Source organism: Sardina pilchardus, chromosome 8 (assembly GCF_963854185.1).
Source record: "Sardina pilchardus chromosome 8, fSarPil1.1, whole genome shotgun sequence".
Taxonomy (NCBI): domain Eukaryota; kingdom Metazoa; phylum Chordata; class Actinopteri; order Clupeiformes; family Clupeidae; genus Sardina; species Sardina pilchardus.
This window is the reverse complement of record NC_085001.1, coordinates 15,180,276-15,201,299: the sequence shown is the minus strand read 5'-3', so window position 1 is coordinate 15,201,299 and position 21,024 is coordinate 15,180,276. Positions and strand designations below refer to the sequence as shown.

At 45.1% G+C, this 21,024-nt stretch overlaps 2 protein-coding genes across 2 annotated transcripts in view; one reads left to right on the top strand and one right to left on the bottom strand.

Moving 5' to 3' along the window:
* Nucleotides 1–396: 396 nt before the first annotated feature.
* Nucleotides 397–7,682, bottom strand: riok2 (RIO kinase 2 (yeast)). The gene is made up of 10 exons (XM_062542917.1): nt 7,519–7,682; nt 7,129–7,267; nt 6,927–7,043; nt 6,235–6,410; nt 5,923–6,011; nt 5,484–5,675; nt 5,283–5,375; nt 4,692–5,192; nt 3,579–3,684; nt 397–588 (listed from the first exon to the last, which is right to left on the bottom strand). The coding sequence occupies exons 1-10, from the start codon at nt 7,582–7,584 to the stop codon at nt 427–429; spliced, it is 1,641 nt and encodes a 546-aa protein (XP_062398901.1). The 5' UTR covers nt 7,585–7,682; the 3' UTR covers nt 397–426.
* Nucleotides 7,683–7,911: 229 nt separating this feature from the next.
* LOC134089442 (uncharacterized) overlaps nt 7,912–21,024 on the top strand; it is a 55,396-nt gene continuing 42,283 nt past the window's right edge. The window contains exons 1-6 of the mRNA XM_062543884.1: nt 7,912–8,192; nt 15,561–15,683; nt 15,863–15,915; nt 16,488–16,587; nt 18,833–18,921; nt 20,245–20,359. Coding sequence (XP_062399868.1) covers nt 8,166–8,192; nt 15,561–15,683; nt 15,863–15,915; nt 16,488–16,587; nt 18,833–18,921; nt 20,245–20,359 — 507 coding nt within the window. The 5' untranslated portion in view covers nt 7,912–8,165. The remainder of the gene's footprint in view (nt 8,193–15,560; nt 15,684–15,862; nt 15,916–16,487; nt 16,588–18,832; nt 18,922–20,244; nt 20,360–21,024) is intronic.

Here is a 21,024-nt window from a genome sequence, read left to right as displayed (position 1 = left end):
CTTCAAACAACGTTTAGTACATTATATGCTCACTGTGAAAGGTATACAGACAAAACACAGCAAATCTTCGCAGCATCCAAATTCCCATCATTCACTTAAGCCCACATACTCAGACTTGTGTGATGCGTTCAATAAAATAAGACGCCAACAGAACGACCAGGATGTGCCGTTATTTCCTCACGTCTTTACTTGTGTCCTCAATAGCATTTCATATTCACAAAGAATACACACACGCACGCAAAAATATTTAGAAATTCTTCGTCCTCCACTTCCCTTCCAGTGGACATGCCATACATGATTTAATCTCAGGTATGCATCTCTGCAAACTGCCCTTAGGGGCTGACTGCCTTCTCTGGACGTGGAGTCCTGGACCCCCACCCACCCACCCTCCTCCCTCCCTCGCTTGCCACAGCAGTCCTCCGTGGCTCAGCCCCAGAAGTCTGCGGCGTCCAGGCTGCCCTTGATGTTGCTGGAGTTCTCCCGTCGGGCCTTGGTCACCAGGCTGGCCTCGCCCTTCTGCAGGCGCCTGCGGATGGCGGCCTTCTGCTGCTTCGACAGCTGCCGCTTCACTTTCTGTCTGATCACCTCCTGTGGGGGAGAGAGAGAGAGAGAAAGAGAGAGAGAGAGAGAGAGAGAGAGAGAGAGAGAGAGAGAAGAAAGAGAGATACAGAGAGTAAATACAGAGGGGTAGAGGGAGCAAGTGAGGTGGGCCAACATATGCCCGATGTGTGATAGAGAGAGAATGAAAGAAAGAGAGAAAGAAAGAGACACGTCAGATGGAGGAGATATGGATACAATGTGAGGAAGGTCTTGAACAAAAGAGAGACAGAAAGAAAGAAGGAAAGAAAGAAAGAAAGAGAGGAAAAGACCAGAAAAGAGAGCGTCCGAATGTGTGCACTGGTAAGATGGAGAAGAGGAGGTGGAGAGGGTCAAGAGCGGAGGGCGGGCGCGAGAGCGAAGCCAGAAATCTGGGCAAGGTGGAGCGGGCGAGGTTGAGAGAGACGCGCCAGCCGAGCTGTCCCAAGGTTCCACGGGAAATCCAAAGAATGGGGAGGCGTTGTTTGTTCTGGAGAAAAAACTAATCTGACATGTGTTAATGCTTCGACATTTGATGGACCTCTAAAGCTACTCTGTATTACGGGCCTCCAAATATGTCTAATAAAAACTTGAAAAATATTTGAGCAAGGACTGGGAGATATAAAAAGAGAAACACTACACCTCACAGCTGGGGCCCCGGCCTGAAAACCTCAGCAGCCCAGGGTGTGGGAGGGAGCAGCCTCGCGCTGAGGAGACTGAGGTGAACCTGAGCAAGTGTGTGTGTGTGTGTGCGTGCGTGCGTGTTTCATAACGAAAAAACTATAAACCATTACCGAACATTTAAGAACGTACATCAACAAAATTTACGTTCATTTTGAATGGAAGACATATTTTACTCAAAAATTTACTGAAGTAATGTTCATAGGACAACTGTCCCACCACTGTCCAATTCTGAAACATACGGGATGCCATCGCTGCAGTCACTGTGGCTGTGGACTAGACAAACAGCACACATCAATATCAAGACCTGAACTCGAAGCAGCGCGGGCCTGGCTCCTGGCTAAGGTGTCTCTGGCTGCCGATAGCTGCAACTCAACACTCAGCCCAGCGGAGAGCTGCCCCAGCCCCAGCCCCAGCCATCAGCCCCTCCGCCCCGGGCCCGGGGTCATGTGACCGGGGAGGCACTTAAGCTGGCCCCGGTGGCGATCCAGCCTCGTGATTATCTGACAGGGGGGTGTCCGGGACGATTGATTTTTGCCTCTGCTTTCTGAAGCGCTTTCATGGGCTGGGTAGCAGTGCATTTAAGCGGTAATGCGCTCAACGTTAATGACCTCCACCCCCCTCCTCCCTCTTCCTCCACTGCTAATCAGAGGAGGGGTGGGAGGGAGAAAAATGCCATGATTATATTACTAATGCACGCTAAAGAGGGAAATGGAGCAGCTATCCTTTTCCCCTGGCATTGTCAAGACTTGTGATCAAACTCCATGTCAATTTGTAAAGGCTCATTATCAAGCCCTGAGCGATCAAAAGTGGAGAGAGGGGGGGAGAGAAATGGGAAAGCATTTAAGCAGCTATAAAGAATGTGAGGGTCGGAGAGATGATTTGAGAGGTTTTCATCCTGGCCACCAGATGGTGCTGTAGATCAGGAGGTCGGGGAGAGCTGTGTGTGTGAGTGTGTATGTGTGTATGTGTGTGTGTGTGTGTGTTTGTGTAGGTGGGTGTAGATGTGTGTGTGTGTGTGACTGTAGGTGTGTGTGTGTCGGTGTGTGTGTAGGTGTGTGTGTTTGGGTGTGTGTTTGGGTGTCGGTGTGTGCCAGTGATGCGCGGGCTGATCCAAATCGAGCGGGCGACCGCGGTCACCCGCGGTCACCCGCGGTTATGGGTCAAGAAAAAATATTTTTAATGATATGCGGGTCATGTTTGGTCGGGTCGGTAAAAAAAATAAATTGTCATTTATATCGTACATAATTGTCTTTAGAAGAAAAAGACATAAGTTGCAGCATTCCCACTGAAACGCGATTCTATCCCCCACATTTTGTCACGAACATGTAGAAATGCACTTGTTGTTTCTGCGTAGACAGACCCTCGGCTACACTTGACATGCAGTTGTGTTCTGTTCTCAGAGCATATGCTTTCTCTGTCTATGATCTGCAGTTTTTATCTCGAACTGCTGGCCTCTACAGAAAGTGACAGAATCGTCTACTGAGCAGCGAAGTTGCCGATGCAATGCGTGTTTCTCAAGTCTGATAATTTCCAGCAAGATCGAATGGTATTATGGAAAGAAAAATAAACTAAAAGTTTCCCAAATCAGGAAATATTTCTTAATTTAATGTCATCAAGGCATATAGCCTATACAATTGGTATGAGCATGCAATATGTGCGTCCTTGCGCAACTTATAGGCCTAGTGGCTCGTTGGAAAGCCCCACGTCTGCTCTTCCCCACGTCGTGCAATAAAGGTTTCATCTCGCTGCAATTTATAATCGCGGAGCAATGGACTTTTGGTCCATTGATGAAGACGTTAATAAAGAGTTTCTTAATAATATTCTATGCCTGCATTTCATGCTTGGGAGAGCTTCAAGGCATTCATGTGAGGAACGGCTGAAACAGAATTTGTATAGGAAAATCCTAGGCTAATTATGTTCAATGTTGAGTCAAACAGCCACATTTTTGGATGAATGCTGACACGGAACAAAAAAAAGGTAGACTAAATGCATGTTTCCCAAATTCTGAGCAATTATAGGCTATATATAATTAGGCAATATAGGCTATATTATTGTTTTACATGCATATGAGATACCAATTTTGCATAGCTCAATGACGCTACGACTAAGTTAGACTAGGCTACTTTTTACAATAAGCGGGTCGGGAAGCGGGTCGGGTCCTGTATTTCAACATTTTTTTTTTGCGGTCCGAGTTGCGGTCGGGTTAGTTGTAAACGGCGGGGCGGGGCGGGGCGTTCAGACACGTACCCGCGCATCACTGGTGTGTGCGTGTGTGTGCGTGTGCGTGTGTGTGTGTGTGTGTGAGTGTGTGTACTCACGGGGGGAATGGTGGAGCAGCTGGTGATGCTGGCCATGCTGGCTTCAGTGCTCTCGCTGTCCGTCCTCCTCCTGTGCTCGTTAATGTGCTGCAGACTGTCACTGTCTCTGTGGGAGGTCACACACACTTATTAGACATGACATACTGACAGGGAGATTAGTCCTGATTTCACCACACAGGCCTAAACGCACATATTAAGGACTGTCACTCAACCTAATGAAGGGTCAGAGAAGCTCCACATTTGACTGATCACATTGAATGTATGTGAAATCATACTTCCCAGTCTCTTTTTACTACTTTTTCATTATAAAATCAGACAGAATACAAAAAATGCTTGCCACATCGTCTCAGATTTTGCTCAAAGTCTACAGTCCCAAAAAAACAAAGACATGTAAAATATTTGTGTTCAATTCCAATGTTTTACATTTTCTTTACCCTTCTTTTTTTACACTCTAACACAAGCCCTGTCTTGGAAGCCATGTTTGGACTTTAATATAATTTAAAAAGTCCTGTCCAAACTGTGGGATGGAAGACAAACGTGTTCTTTCAAAGTTCATTAAAAGTTTGTGCAGCATGCCCATTGAGACTCTAGATTTGAAACAAAGCACAAAATGAGTGATACTGAGGATATCATAAACTTCAATCATGTTAAAACATGAATAAAACATGGCTTCAATCAGTATTTAGTCTGCAAATACAACACTTCATTAATTTTGTGGCAATATTTGAGGTATCCACAAGATATGAGCATGAATATATTAAGGATAAAACGAAACATGGTTGCATTTTTTTTTGTCATTTTCATAGGACAAAAATAGTATGTGGGGCAGCTAATAGGAACATGAGAATGTATATGGGAATAGCTTAATGTATAATGATCATTGAGTGTGTACACTGTACAAAGTTTCAATTTGTACTATGACTCCTTCATAGACATATAACTACATTGTTATGAAACTGAAAATATAACACTGGGGCTGTGATATGCAAAATGCAAACTATATCCAACAGAGTGCATACGATACCACAAGGTTTAAAAAACATTTAGAATTGAGCAGCACTGTAAGGTATAGTAAGATGATAGCAGGAGCATACACATTCTGGATTCATGTACCTGAAAGGCTTGAATTCTTTGTTGATGGCGGAGAGGTCAACCAGGTCAGGGCACTCATCATCTTCCTCCTGCAGCTCTTCATCACTCCTGGGAGTCGTGCACACTTCGCCTCCGTGTTCCTCCGGTAGAGCGTCTGTTCTAGTGTCAGTTTCATCCACATTATGTTCTCGTTCGCTGTGGCTGTCTGGCTGCTTGTCTGTCTGTTTGTGATCGGGGTTATCGTCCGTCTGGTCTTTGTCTGGATCACACTGGCTTGCTTTAGTGTCCTCGCCCAGTTTTAGACCCTCCAGTTCCAGCATGGCCTGCTTGTACTCCTCCAAGTCCACGACGTCTTCCGCGCAGGGATCAGTTGGCTCACCGCCACCTTCCGCTGGGTCCTCCTCGTCCTCGCTCTGTTCCTCGCCTCCCTCTGGGCCCTCTGGGTGGAGCAGCTCGTCGTCCTGCTGCATGGCTTTGGTGTAACCGCTGGCCGAGATCGCCACGTCCAGTGAGCACGCTCGCCTACACAATCACAACCAGGCCTCTGTTAACAACTAGAGTCTATAACAGGTTGTGCATTATAAACTGTGTCTATTACACCAAGCACATTACCTTATGTCTTTGAAAGTTGGGTAGAGTTCGCTCTCATAACCGAAACGTCTTATGAAGAAATCTCGGACGCATTTCACATCACGGTCAAAATACCTGTGAGCAAGAAAGACAGGTTATACGAAATTGGTTGAGCTTAACTTATAAAAGTCTACCAAGCTCTGTGCTGTAAACTAGTTATAGCAATGACACTGATGCAACTACCATTCTGCATTGACATGCGAGGTGGACACCATCTGGGGAAAGTCGATCATTGTGACGTGATCCTTGTCGTCGAGCATGAGGTTGAACTCGTTGAAATCTCCGTGGATGAGCCCGTGGTTGGCCAGCTTCACAATGAGTTCCATGATCTCACTGTACAGAGCGGAAGCGTCGGCCACCTCTCGAACCTGACATCTAAAATGTGGAAACGTGGCAGTTTCATGATCCCCATTATTCTATATAACATATATGACCATATGTGCGCATAATTTTACTACACATTTTCCCAAATATTTAAGATTGGAGGTCTGTTTGAAAACACATAAAACTTGTCTCCTGTCATACCAAAATCTACCACATTCCAAAATAGCACAGAAAAAGACTAATCAAGCAGAGCCATGATGATGGAAACAATTATAAGAACCGTGAAAGGATCACTCACAGGGGATAACCATTGATGAGCTCCATCACAACGGCATGCCTGTTGTAATCCACAGGTTTCGGGACAGGAAATCCTTCGTCATACAACGCCTGCAAGAGGGCAGACATGAGGTCAGACACCACACCACACTCAGAAGCATGCTCATCAGTGTCTCACTGCGGTGGTCCAAAAAATAATACCCACACACACACACATCTGATGAACAGTCTCTGCGCATCAAAGGCAAACTCAAATTCCCCTCTCTAGCGTAATAAGCACCAGAACTGTGAACACATGTTAACGCTCGCTGGATGATAAACCCTGGCATCGTACCTTCATATAGGCAAACTCTTTCATAGCGGAGAGGCGGGACAGATAGAGCCAGGACATGCTTTTCCGGTGCTTGTGGTAATCACGCTTGTTCTTCAAATTTCTGAAAGACGTTCTGCCGAGTCTGTGCAGCTTTAACGCAAACTGCTCGTCCTCGCCGTTTGCAACAATGTAGATGTCTGTGAGGAGTAATGTGATCATAACAAATACTTTCATTATACAGCCTTTAAGTTTCAAACAAACTGACGACATGATCACGTCAACACTGCATTTCAATATCAGATTTAGCATGAAGCACCAGTGAAAACTGATTTGTGTTACAATTGACAATCCTGACACAGCATTTAACAAGGCAGAAAAACAGCCAATACAATGCAAGGGTTTAACACAAAGTTACGTTAGCGTGAAAAAGATAGTAATAGAGTGACAAAATCCACTAGTCTGTTATATCATAAACCTCTGTTCACCTTTAAATGTACAAATGCTGTACAGTAAGCTGTACAGTAAACAGTTAGTAATCAAACCGATTACACACTTCACACTAAGCTTTAGTGATTGTTGATATTTGGATCATTAAAGAACAACTTTGTAGGCTTCATTGTATAATGTTCAAAAGTACTAATAAACAATGTGCTGGAGGGTGGGTCTACCCTAACCGGATGGATGGAATAATAAAAACAAAATGTTGCTCTCACCTGACTCTTTGCCTACTCCCATTTGATTTCCAACAGATGTGATAACATCCCGTGATGCCAGAGTCTTCAGTGCTAGGTAATCATAGCCTCCATAATTGAGTCGATATCCTTGGACCACTGCAATGGGGAGATGGTCACTTTACTCATGATCCATAGTTTACAAGGTCTGCTAGAGCTTATAGTAAACAGAAGGGAAACTTACTCTTCGATCGTTCGTATGCCATCAGTTTGTGTTTCACCAATTCTCTCAGGACTTTGTTGCATCCCCCGTGTCTAAGACTAGCTATGGAGGCGACGAGGCTCACTGGGACGATTTCATGATTTTTCATTCCCATTTCGACCTGCGGGAAGAGTGACATACAGCAATAGCACATAAAGAGTTTGTTGACTTGTTCATGCAGTGCGGATTTTAGAATAAAGCTGCCGATTAAAAACAGGTGATATTGACTTCAGGACACTCTCTTGGGCATTTGAATATTAAACAGCTAACTTTAAAGCTAAGGTAAACAGAAGTGAGATACATGTGCTAAGCGACTCTGATCATCTTACAAGGCTAATGAGAGCTTGAACTGCTATTTAGAAGGATACTTACGGCGGTTAGAACTCGGAAATCATCACGAGAAAGGTATCTCAAAAGAACAACATTTAATTTCCCCATTTTGATGATAAGCAAAAGGCCGATTAAAACGAAATATTTTACTTTTTCATAACAAGATACTGCTTAGGGACTCTTCCCAACACGACACATTTACCCCACATGTGTAAACCGGAAGAAGAACGTACAGTACGTAAGGTCCTGTAAGCAACATATCACTTTAAAAGTCTGTCGAATTTCAATATCAATAAAGATGTGGATTCATATCACTGCGGTATTACATTGTTTTTACAGGGAAGAAATATACTCTATTTGTATGACTTTGATACATTTGATGTGGATTGTAAATAATACAAGAGACGTTGTATTTCTAAGGGTCCTGTTAGATCACAACTTAAGGGGGCTCGAAACTTGAAAGACAGTAGAAGATCCTCTTGCTGAAATGTTGTAGAAACATTATGTTTGTCACTAAATAAGTTTGCATTTTGATAACAGTTAAATAACAACGAAAACGGTACAGCATTTTAATTTAAACGCCATGTAAAACAGATTAGCATTTAGAGTAGGCTAAAATTTGCACGTTAACTGGCGGTGGTGGTGGTGCATCTGGTTGTCAAGTTCAACAGCTCAGTGTAAACATTACCATGAGGTCCAACAAGCACCAAGCAAAGGTAAGTATAGCTAATGTTTCGATAAGATCCATTATTCCTGTTAAACACAGGTTAAACTAACAAATTATCGTTGAAGAGGTGAGTTTGTTTCACATAACGAAGCTAACTTTTAGCTGGTATTGGTGTTGGCATAGCAAGGCTAACGTTAACTTTAGTTAACAAAATAATTTGACTCATTAGCACCATCTGGAGTCTGATAATACATTGACCACTAACAAAAATATTAATCCATGATTGATGAGAATTTTAAATTAAGGACATTTTGTCTTATAAAGTCATAAGCATTACATTTGATGTCACACTTAAAACATTTCAGCACAAATTATTTTCTTAAACTTTTAAATAGGGGAAAAATATTTGAATGCCTTTAAAAATTGTTGTGTGACAGTAAGAAGTGTGTGTGTGTGTGTGTGTGAGAGAGAGACATCAGCTGCCAAGGTGTGGGCAAGGTGTTAAACAAAGTCCAATTTAATGGACGCTTTGCTGTTGCCAAAGGCGGACAAAATTTCATGCATTCCATCCGCAAGGTAGAGTTATAAACAGTGTTCAGTCTGTGTAAATGCAAGCTGTGACAGTATTTACTCAACATGCCGCAGTCACAGATAGTGCTCTGTTTCCAGCCCATAGTGTGACGGGCCCAAAAAATGGTTTTCAGGCAGAGCTTGCCTTCCTTCAGACCCCCTGGAGCAACCAAGCACTGGGCTGCTGTTTGCTGGTAAAATTCCTCTGGTGGTCATGTATTTTATATTCTGTAGCTCATCAACAGGCTGCATTGGGGGTACTTATTGGAAGCCTGAGTGACCACTGGCTGGCAGACATGCTGTGTTGGTGGGATAGAACTACCTTTCAGTTAGGGCCTCCGGAGGTAAAATGCACATAATTATGCATGGATACAAGCACTACATCAACAATACAAATACTGTCCACATCACATTGAATTAACCGTAAATAACCTTGAATCTTTCCTGGAAGACATTTTATGATCTACCCTTGTTTTGCCTAATACAGTCAACTGCTGTCACTCAGAAATGGTGCAGGTTTTTTTTATTTTTTTATTTATTTTTTGATGTTTGAGAAGAAGCAGTGATTTTTCTGGCAGACGATGGTCTGTCGGCTGGAACCGAGAAGCCGAATCCAACCTCAGTGGAACTCGTTTACAGTCTGCAAACTCTGCCCCGGGAACCTGCGTCCGTCCGGGGACCCGCGGGTTCTAACTTGAGCGGCCCGCATACATCATCGGCCAACTTATGTGGATGGAAATGTACTGCTCAGGTTTTGTGGCAGATGCAGAATGAAGATATATTATTAGGCTTAAAGCAAATAGTGGAATATTATTGCTGGACATCGGCGTGCCTACACCAGTGACGAGGACCAGAGAGCTGAACATGGCGCTGCACCACAGACAGGTTTCTTCAGGGTGTCTCTTTCATGGGCTCAGGAAAGAGAAAGCAATGTGGTGCCCCAGAACACATGAGTAATAAGATGCCAGAGGGCTTTGTGCCCATTGCCAATTACTTAAGTAAACAGCACGGGAATGGATGGATTCTTGTACAGAGCGGAAAAAAGATTTAAAAGAGTTTAGCTCTGTATTTGAGGGCACAGTTAATGTATTTAGAGAAATGTCAGTGCCAGTCATGGCATTCTGTGGTAGTCAGTTTAAGTTATCCTGATTTAATTGCCTTACATTTGAGGCTCTGTGACTCCTTGTCTTTTTAGCACATGCCATACCTGAACAGTATAGAGGCCATTTCTTTATGACTTGTAAGCCGTGTTCAATGTTCAGAGGACCCGCAAAAGAACCCTTTACTGTACCTGCAGTAAGAAGCACATTCAACCTAAACCATCCCTGCTGCACGTGGTTGTTTTAAGCGACCCTTGTCAAGCCAATGTTACTCCACAGCCAGCTGCTGCTGTTATTGCTGGTGAGGCCGAGGCCGCCCTGAGAGTCGTCTTGTCAGTCTCATTCTGAGGCGTGGGCTGACGGGCGCGGGCACTGAGTGTCTGAGGCTGGCCCCGGTCTCTCACAGAGGAAGGCCTGAGGAAGCGGAAAGCCTGAATTAATCCTGCCTGCACAGTCACACGGGCCCGGCCCAGTTATTGACCGGCAGCTGCGTGAGATGGTCCAGACACACGTCTGTCAGGAGGCTGCGCCGGGAAAGCGTGGCACGCTGGAAACGCGGCCAGCGCCCCAGTAAAGCTGCCTGGGAGGATAATACACACGCTATTTCATTAAACGTGGCACGTACAGTATGGTGGATCTGAAAGCCACGAGCCCCAGACAAGAGTCGCTTTGTCGCTAGTCCGGCCAGTGGTTTTGTCTTCTGAGAAATGGGAGTCCCAGACCAGTCACATGGCAGTGAACATCCTGAAGGATCAGTGGCCAAGAAACCCCCACAACGGATCAATTAGTGTCCCATGTTTACCACCGGGTGTCACTGCTGTTCCATGCCAAAAAATGTACATCATGTGAGGACTTGAAGTGGAGAAGAGGCTAAACCACAGATGTTCAACAATGTTTTTTCTCTCTCTCTCTATGTTTCTTCACCGATGTTTGCTCTATTCTTCACCAGTGCATTGCAACAATATTGTTTGCACCACTGTTGCGGTGCCCTAGGCCTGTGAGGGGGATGTTGCAGGGATTGGGGTGGATAATGTGTCTGCTTGGAAATTGGAGAAGTTTATTGTCGTGATCTGAGGAATGGCTGGCGCACAGATCCTGAGGAAATGGCATCCGGCTTCTCTCACAAGAGCCTCTCCCTGAAAACACATCCGATATGGGAAAGTGACTCGGCCAGAGGAGGAGCATGCTGCGAGTTGATGGGTAAATTAAAGGCACTCGTGGACTTAACATAGTGTGACTATCTGGCCGTGTTGTCACACAGTGTGGATGAGCCATGTGTACTCCCAGTTCCCACTGCAGTGGTTTTGTGATTGATATTTGATGACCGTGTGGTTTCTTATTTATTTCATCAGTGGTCGGAATCCATGAAAACAGGCAGGCACCTCATTTTACCTCATTCTAGTTTCCGAAGGCCTTGTTGTTTTGGATTTGTCTCAGCAATCATGAAACCACACATCTCTCTGCTGTTGCAGATAAATCAAAGTTGTAATTGACACTGTTTCCTAATTAGGCCAATTTAGTTTTATCCAAAGCGGACAGTTGAAACATTTGCATGCTTAAGACTAATTTTGTTACTGATGCAGAGTAGCAAAACAAGTAGTGAATTATGAGCCTTTCGTAGTTCCACGTATAATGAGAAAAAATTGCTGTCAACCCCTTCCCACGAAATCGATGTTATGCTAGGCTAACCTGTCAGAATCACTCAAACTGAAAAACTGGTGTTGTTTTCAAAGTTTTTTTTCGATTTTGTCAGCTTCTTTGTTTCAAGCCACCATTAAAAGTTATTTCACATTTGAGCAACTTCAGAAGCCCGGCCAATCTCACACTCGATTTCTCCCCAGAAAAAAAGGTGGTGGAGCCCCCCGCAGACGGCCTATATACTGTATTATTTAGATAGCTCCTCTCTCAGCTTGTGCTGAAAAAGCGGAGGGTGTCCAAGTTTGTACGGCCCCCTCTCTCTCTCAGCCTTCAAAAAGCTGCTCGGCCCCCGAGAACAAAGCAAGCGCGCCCAGATGAACTGACCAATCTTATCTAGCTTCACCAAGTGGAAACAAAAGACACAAAACAGAGATTTGACCAACCCCACTCGGCAGCAAAATATTTCAGCTCTCTGGTGCCAAGTGTACGGTTCACTGTGCGGTCACCTGAATCTGTCAGTTTCGCACGTCTAAAGCACCAAACAGCACCCCTGTCCTGTGAGCAGGCCAAAGCCAGAGGCCCCAAACATTGCCTGGCTCATTATTCCCACAGTAAGGTCACGGCCTTGACTGTCAGACCGGAACTTCTCACTAATTAAGCCCCTTGTTTTGGCACTGGATGTGTCTTGTCTGTAGGACTTCCTACTGGGATTAATGCTGCTCATGTTCACTTTTCATAAGCACAGCAGAGGGAAGATTTAGCCGCACTTTCTCCGTGGGCACCCCATTCCCTCCCCTTCCCAAGCCCCCACAAGGTGGCTTTGCCTTTGCCTTTGTCTCCAGTGAAAACTTTAGGAAAGTTTTTGAAAACTTTGTGGTGAATGAGTTAAATATCTGAATATTGTTTAATACCACAGTAGCTAATATTCATCTTTTACCTTGGGTTAGATGCAAATGAGAGGAAAAAAGGTTTCTGTTATGACAACAGCCACATTCAAATTTGTCTGAGCTCATTTTGAAAATATTACTGTTACCACTCCATGCAGATAACTAGCACATCAAGTGGGTCATGTTCCTCATTCATCTGCCCCATTATGGGTCCCTTCCCCTGTCAGATTCCTCAATTATGATTCTGTTTACCTTGACCACAAAGCCATAATTACAAGAGTTTCATTCGGCTTGTTTCAAGCAAATCAGCCAACAAAAATGTGTGGCCGTGCACAGTTGCAGCTGACATGTCCATAATGTAGGCCCCCCCCTTCTCAAAGCGCTTGCACTGGCATTAGCCCATCCCCACATTGTAATTGCACCCCAGTGCGCACCCTGACTTCCATTTGCTGAAGGCTGGCATGGGCGCCTTCACGTCCTGCTGCCGAGCCCAGTAATGCGGAGCGCAATGTGCGACTTGTTGGGAGGGCGCCCTGACCCTTTCTGCTGGCATAGATAAGGGGAGATGGGGCATTGTGAGCAGCCGAGGAAAAGGATTTTGGGGTAGTTGGTAATACCTCCCAAATCTGCATTTGCCTGGGATTATAAGGCTTCCTTTAAGTCTTTGCCAGGCAAGTCTGCCGAGCAGACCAATTGCGCCGATACATCTACCACCACCACCACCACCACCACCACCAACCCCCAACAGCCAGCCAAGGAAAAAGGGAATACTGTCATAATCTTATCAGAGTTACAACTCGAGCTTGTCGCTAGTGGTTACCATGTGGGCACAGTTGATGAGACAATACATCCAGTGTTTTAAACCTGACAGAAATCTGCACCAAGATCATAAAAGCACACTTGTGGCATGGCTTGTTTTTGATGAACTGGCTGTAAAATGACACCACAATCTACCTTTATTACCTCCAGTGGGCTGAAGCTAGTTTTATCACTTTATTGCCTTGGAATGTCGCCCAGGAACCAAAGACCAGGCGTGAGAAGTGCAGACTCTTAGACAAAAGGCCCTTGAGTGCAGTGTGGTAGCAGCGGCCTAGATGGCACTCTTCCCCCAGCTTGCTCCTATAGCCTGGGCTTTGTCCTGAATCCCCATCACGTAGTGGAGAGGGGGGAGTCAGCTATACACATACATACACAGTGAAGGGGGTTGGCCAAGGTGTAGCTTGCACTTTGGATCAGAGCAGGCATCGTTCAATAACAGAACCCTAACTCCACATGGCGAGCGTGGATACTATCTGAAGAAAAATCATATTTCACCGTTACTGGCATGAGTCTAGTGGAGCAATATAATTCAGAAAGGACGATTTCGCGTTTTCAGCATTTTGGCTATATGTGTCTCACCCCTTTCTTCAGAAATATCATCAAATTTTGTTTATGTGACATTGGGGTTTAAGATGTATTGGATGGATTCTTTCTCCCATTTTATATATTTGTAGGCTTTTTTATAGATAGAGACTGACTGTGATACTTTGGAGAGTGAGCACTTTACAAAATAGCCTGGTTTTCTTGTAACTCAAACAGTATTTCACTGTTCCCAATCTGAATTCTGGCTACTGCAACATTAGATCTTTGTTTCCATGGAAAGATCACTCTGCCCTTGGCGTGTGAAACTGCTCGACTTTTCAGACACAAATGTATTGTTTTTCACCCTGAATCTGTATGGGTGGATTTAATCTGGCCCTTGGCCTTCTTAACGCTAACGTCAACCCTGCTAACAAGTTTAGACGCCAAATGACATATTGATTTTCCGTCATATGTCTGATTTGTTTAGATTCTTTGTGAAAAGAGTACACATTTATAACACTTCTGGCAGTGTCCATACAGTGTTAGAAATCCCCGCAAGTCAACGTGAACCTTGGGGTCAGTGCTGTGGACCAACCTAGTTCAGGTGTGAATTTAGAGACAGGAAGTCCAGTTTGGGGGCTTGTACTGTAACCCCCCCAACCCTTCCCTCTCCCGTTGCGGATGCCCCAAATCTGAGCCCTGAGATCCACCGAGGAGCCCCTGGGGAGAGGCATGACGCGGGGCGGATTAGCTGAAACGCCCTTTCCCACAACTCCTCAACACCGTGCATTTTCAGGCCAGATGTGTCCGGGGCAATCATTCGTCACACTCCAGCACAGAAGGACCTCTCCTTTTCCCCCTGGTTTATCCCCCCTGCCCCTCTTTCTCCCTCCTGCCTTGCTCCACAGTTTCAAACTTGTGACGGTGGGAATTTGGCATGAATGCAGAAGAGGAAGAAAGAGAGGAAGAAGGAGAGGAAGAAGAAGAAGAGGAAGAAAAAGGGAAAAAAAGAAGGAAAAGGCGGCAACAGACCATTCTCAACTTTGCCCCCATTCCACACCCCTTTCCACCACTCCCGCCTCGTCTTCCTCCCGCCCTTCTCCCCTCCATCTTAAATAAACTTAAGCTGTGAAGGACTGATAGCTTCTTAATCCACTGGAGAGAGAGAGAGAGAGAGAGAGAGAGAGAGAGAGAGAGAGAGAGAGAGAGAGAGAGAGAGAGAGAGAGAGAGAGTGGAGTTGGGTGGTTGGTAGAGGAGGTGTAGGGGGTAGGGAATGATGTGGGGTGGGGTGGGGGGGGGGGGGGACTGGACTGGAGGGGTTGAAGTCATCACAGGATGTACAGGCCATAAATTACCATTAATCTCTATCTCCCCAGCAAGCTTCTCTGGGCTTTCAGAGGAAGAGGCCGGGGGAAATCGCAGTGCTTTTAAGACGCCTTACGGGGGCCTATAGACAAGGCTGAGTTGTGAATTAATGACACGCACACCAGCAGAGATAAAACGCTCGCCGGCTGTGAATCCGGCTTGATTGAAAACATATCAGAGAAAGAAGCTTACCATCAGTGTGGATAATCAATTCAAATTGAGGTATTAGCTCGAGCAGTAGTGGTAGTGGTGGTGGTGGTGGCGGCTGGGGGGTAGGTGGTGGTGGTGGGGGGGGGGGGGGTGCTGGAGATAAAAGCCATGTTGAAATGGAAATATAAATCAAATGTATGATTGGAATCAACACTGGAATACAAGACTGTGTGAAAAGGTCTTTACCGCCGTGGAGGAGACGTCTGTTTGGATGAACAATAATTCCATTTGCGTCATGCCTGTTGACTAAGCGCTAAGCGCTTGGTGTAAAAATGCTAACATGGCCTCATTTTCTCCTCTTCCAGGTGGGGACGACTCGGCGGAGACTTTCCTCCGACGGTGGCCTGTCCACCAGCAGCACCTCGCTCGCTCAAGCCAACGCCAGTGATCCAGAACACGTCTCCCAAATTACTGGCACGAGCGTTGAGGTACTGCAGGCGCAATAGCTAAACCGTAGCACTTCGGTTTCTCTTGGAAGCGCACATCACTGTGGCATGGCATTCATTTCAATTTTTACATAAAGTAGTATGTAGTTAAGCACTCGTATGAACTCCAAATGCTGAAAATTGCGAAATGATTTTGTTTTGTTTTGGTGTTGTTTTCCCAGAAGCAACTCCAGAAGGAAAATTCTGACTTGAAAAAGCAATTGGAAGGCCTAAGGCAAGTGTTTAAGTGAGCTATGTGTATTTCTAATGTAGGAAAAACATTGGTGAGCTTTTCTTTTCTTTTTTATTAACTTGCGGGTATTAAGCGTCATCTCAAATGATGTGCAGTACATGGAACATTTCCTTACAGCTTTGGTACGAAATGCATTAGATTATACCCATGTGGATTGTTAACGGGCTGAATGGGGCCTTACATGGCAAAAGCAGGTGAAAAAACAAAGCACAACAACCTAATGCCTTCACAAACACAACTAGTCCATGGTGCTGTTGACTTAAGCCTTTGCTAAGATCGCGGATAACCGTTAAAGGAAACGTGCGTCAGATCTAAACACAGTTATTTCCACTTTCACTGAGATGTATGGCCACATGTTTGGCCTCGTGTAAAACTGCAGCACGATATGTGTCGGATAAGGGGAGAGAAATCCACTTGAAAATAAATACCCCCGTTGCACTGTGCGGTTGGTCTCTCTGGGCAGTGTGATCAGGTTATTAAGGCCAGCCTGCTGTGGATTTAACAGTGTGTTCTTTTGGGTGGGGGTGGGGGGTCTCCATGGTTTCTGTGCCCAGGGCCCAGTATCAGCAGCTCCTGCAGGAGGGAAAGGAGGAGACGCTGGAGGAGAGGAGGGTGAACCTGCTGAAGGCCCAGGTCATGCAGTTGGAGAGACAGGTACTCTGCTGCTCCCAGGTTCCTTAATACAGCCTGTGGTCCGTATTAGACCGAACCTGAGTGCGATTACTCCACCCTAGCTCCAGCTAGTCTCCTTTATGTTTTTGTTTTGCGCCTCCCGGATTTGTCCATGTCATAACACTAGCAGAACGAGGGTGATGAGCGTCGCTTGAATAAGGAGAAAGGCTGTAATGAGAAAATGCATCGCAGCTTTGCTTATGGAGTCGGAGCATTTAAGTGTATCCTTCAAGGTGAGCGAGTTGTGCAATTAAGTTAGTCACAAAAATATCAGTTCTATGTCAAAAGAGAGTGCGAGAGCAGTAGAAAAAAGAACTGCTCTGAAGAGGCATTTCATTGAAAGAGTTGCAGCCCTAACAAATCGTCAGAGAACTATGCTGTATTCTTCCCGAAGGTGTTCATCCCCCGCATACAGTATTTCCAATAAACAAGTTATTTCCTCAGCAGACCACAGAGTAGCCTACCTTTCCAGCTCATTTTGTGCCTGTCTTATAACGAGCACACATGTCGTCACGCCATCAATAGCGTTTATTTCCTAGTTTTGATACAAACAGCATTCACACCCAAGCAAACCGCAACTGAGTGCAGGTGAACCATACTCCAGACTACTGTTTTCTGGTAGCCTGACGTTGTCATGATCAAAATTCTAGTCAGAATTTGAGTCTGACGCTGCTCCATTGGGCAATGATTAGGCAGTTTTCGGTTTGCACCTTATTTCGGCAGACTTCGTTCACATGATCAAAACCAAACCAATGGTCCTAACAAAACCTGAGTCCGGACCAAGGGGTCTAGTGTGAAAGTGACCTACTGTAAGGTTGTGACGACAGAAGTTATCTGGCAATGTGTTAACGGCATACAAATTTGCAGTTATACAGTTTATTGAAATGTATTTATTTTATTATTTTAAAACTCTTCATTAATACAAATGAACAGTGCTACACATACTTGAAAGCTGTAGTAGCCATTCTGGCTGGGAGAAGTCATGTGAGGATAGTGATCTCATTTTACGTGATAAGAGTCTTCGTAGGGACTTTCCCTACACTGGATATGAAGTGATACAACAACTTTGTATTTAATGTTTGATTACTGTACACCAACTGTTTCCCCTGCCAAGTAATAAAAGAAAAGCACACATGCACATCAAACACTTTTTCTTCCCACCAAATTTGGACCAAAGTGAGTGGTGCCGCGTTTGAAATCTCATGAGACTGACGGTAAAAAGGATAGGCGGATGGACACCGGCCAGTTAAATCGCTTCCCCTCCGATTTCATCAAGGGAGGTAACCATAGAAACCTTTTTTCAAAGGGGCTGCCCTCTTCCTGTGTCAGCTGTGCAAGAATCATCCTCAAATGATGAAAACAGGCAGGGCCGACTTAAAAGAGCATCCGTAATGAGGGAGGTTGCTGTGGATCCCAGGTTGCCAACACAGACTACTCACAAAGTAGAGTTTTGAGCCATAAACTTATCTGGGTCTATATACTTCTTCGAGCATCCACCAACAAAAAATGCTCAGTTTCAGAGATTTGAGACTCAAAAGACTTCTTGAGTGTGTGTGTACCATGGTTTGAACTGTTAATGAGAATCTCTATGTCTCGAGCAGACTGTTTATCTTTTCATCTGGATCAAAAGCACAGCGTAAGCCTTAAATATTTGCAACAAGAAAGGCCTATTTTAGTACCATGTGCAAATAGCAGGCACAACACAAAAACAAACCAAACCAGAAGTCACCGTCAGCAAGAAAAATGCCCCCCTCAAGGGACAAAATTACGTTTTTGCTAATTAAGAAAATAAACAAATGGTAATTACTCATTTTAATTAGTGAATTACATAGCCAAGCATAATCATGGTCTGTTTTACATCCCCATGTAATGGTGAAGACTGAAAATAGTATTGCAGTTAAAAACACAAAATGTAAGTGCCAGATGCGCATTGATGGCCAAACATAGACATTCTCAAGGTCAGCGCAAGAATCTACAGTATACTGTAGGGCTTTGTAGACGTGTGAATTTCAATTTGTATGGTTCATGTTGTTTTCATTACTTTATAAAAGGCATTTACGTTACATTGTTATTTGACCTCTACTTTGAACAGTTACCCTTTTGGCATTTTATTACTTGGAATGTTGGAGAAGTCTACTGTATGTTCTCTATGGTAATGTGATGTTCTGTTAGCTTATCACTAAGGGCTTTCAGCTTGAGCTTGTTTCTGCTCCTGTTCTCCTCCCAGGTAGTGTTGCTGTCCGAGGGCCTGAGCGCACAGGTGTGTCGCTGTCACGATGTTGAGAGAGCCCTGGATCCGCTCGTAGACAAACTAAGGTACAGTCAGCTGCCCTACACTGATGAAGCGGTTGCATCACAGGCTCCATCCTAAACTCTAGCGCCTTAGTCCACATAGTCACATGTGGATATGCATATCAGTTGTCATATACATTATAAAATACTGAGTACAAAGTAACAGAGTACAGTACAGAGTACTGAGTAAAGACTGTCCCCCCCACTCCGCCTCACATAAAGTCATATTGACATAAAAAGTACATCTGCCAAATCTGTTTTTAAATCTGAATTGAATGATATATCCCCCCCCCCCCTATCACAAAAATATTGCTAAAAAGTATGTTACTTACAAAAACTTACAAATAAAGGTGGTTCTTGCCTTACTTACATTGCAAGAAGGGGAGGGATATGTGTAGACAACTGCCATATTGGCATTGCGAAGTAACCCCATACATTTCTATAAGTGCTGTCTCATTAGGAAGTCTCTGGTATTACTGGGAAGGATGAAGGAGATGTCATTAATAACCCTTCAACTTCCTTGAAAGTGAAACTATTTATCTCCGCAGATGATTTAGAGCTGAATAGAGCCATCATGGCGCCTGTAATCCCCTCTGTGTCTCTGTGAATACGAAGCTGCCTCCCTTATCCTGTCCGATCGTTCGGCCCCTCTGCCTTAGCGAGGTCCGCTAATACCCACGCGGATACGGTAGACCGGGCGGCCGCGTCGGCTTCCCAGTCCGCGCTGGCCCCGGGAAGCGGCCCTCGTACCTGCTCTGTGTCAGCGGCATTAAAAGCAGCCGGACGTGACAGGAGCCAGCGCTCCGAGGAACTCCAGGCCCTCTCCGCGTCGCTCGGCGGAGCGGCTCGAGCGAACGCTGAGCCTCTCGAACGCTCGCCTCCCGAGCTCGTCCGCCGGGGCCCCAGGGCCCGTCCGCCGGCGATGAGCGGGGCCGATAGGGTGTCGGTAATCCTTTCAGGCGGGCAGGCCCTTAAGTGGCCGTTATTGTGCAGTCTGATCCAATAATCACCGGGATTACAGCACTTTGCTCCGACATAATTTCATTTTGTTACACCCCGCAATCGCATCGGCCCGGCCTACTGTTTCACATTAAAGTGTTGACTCCGTGACACGCCGGAGAAAAGAACCGGGGGTTGAACCCTCTCGCTGGTCAACGCCTAAATGTGTCAGGTGGTTTCAGTTACAGAAGCATCTAATGTTGTTCGGCAACTCCTGTGTGTGTGTTTGTGTGTGCGTGTGTGTGTGTGTGCGTGCGTGTGTGTTTTTGTGTGTGTGTGTGTGTGTGTGTGTGTGTGTGTCTGTTCAGGTAGGCAGAAGAGCACCAACATTTCTTTTCTGTCCTATAGATCGCTGCTCTGCTCGGAGGCCCCTGGCCCTGAGGTGTGTATCCAAAAGTCTGAGCTCACCCAGCTGCTTGAGAGGTGTGCAGATGTCAGACAGAAACTACATAGGAAAGTCAAGGTAATCATTGCCAGTAGAATACATATACTTGTGTCTGTACCGTAATTTCCCAGCTATTAGCCGTGACTTATACATTGATTTTGCAGAATTTCTTCCGCTATGACGTTAATACAGGGGGGCAGTTAATATGGTATTAATTTGGTTTTGTTTCTTTTAACTTGCATAAAATGCTGTCCTGTGGCTTATGCACAATGCGGCTAATACACAGGAAATTACTGTAGTTAGTCTGTGTAGTTTAATGGCTAATACCACATATCATATCATACTCTTTGAGTACTGTCTATCTCTATCATGTCTGCACAGAATGATTTTTTTTTTTTTTTACATTCCATGCCGTGCCATAATCTTGAGGTATTCCTATTACACTGTTGTGCCTCACCTCTGTCCTTTGTGCTCTGTGCCATATCAGACTACATTCATGCCTTGTTCAGATCTCTCAGATGGAGACATTCCCCTTGGAAGCTTTTATATTATTGTGTGAATTAAATGAACTCTGACATCCTCTCTATCTCTGTCTCCATGGCCAAGTATTGTGTAAAAATCACAGAGCAAACCAGTGGTCCCCAAGCCACAAAATGTGTGAATACGTTTCCTTGGCTACTGGCAAAGCGCTGGTGTAAAACGAAATTCCCTTCCTGTGGAAGACTGCATTAAGTAGTCCTCTT

What these genes read in the sequence shown, in the direction of transcription:
- riok2 (XM_062542917.1), bottom strand. Translation starts at nt 7,584, where the DNA reads ATGGGGAAATTAAATGTTGTTCTTTTGAGATACCTTTCTCGTGATGAT. An exon ending in GGGAGTAGGCAAAGAGTCAG is followed by an intron (nt 6,411 to 6,926) that starts GTGAGAGCAACA and finishes TACTCCTCACAG; the next exon opens with ACATCTACATTGTTGCAAAC. An exon ending in AAAGAATTCAAGCCTTTCAG is followed by an intron (nt 3,685 to 4,691) that starts GTACATGAATCC and finishes GACCTCCCACAG; the next exon opens with AGACAGTGACAGTCTGCAGC.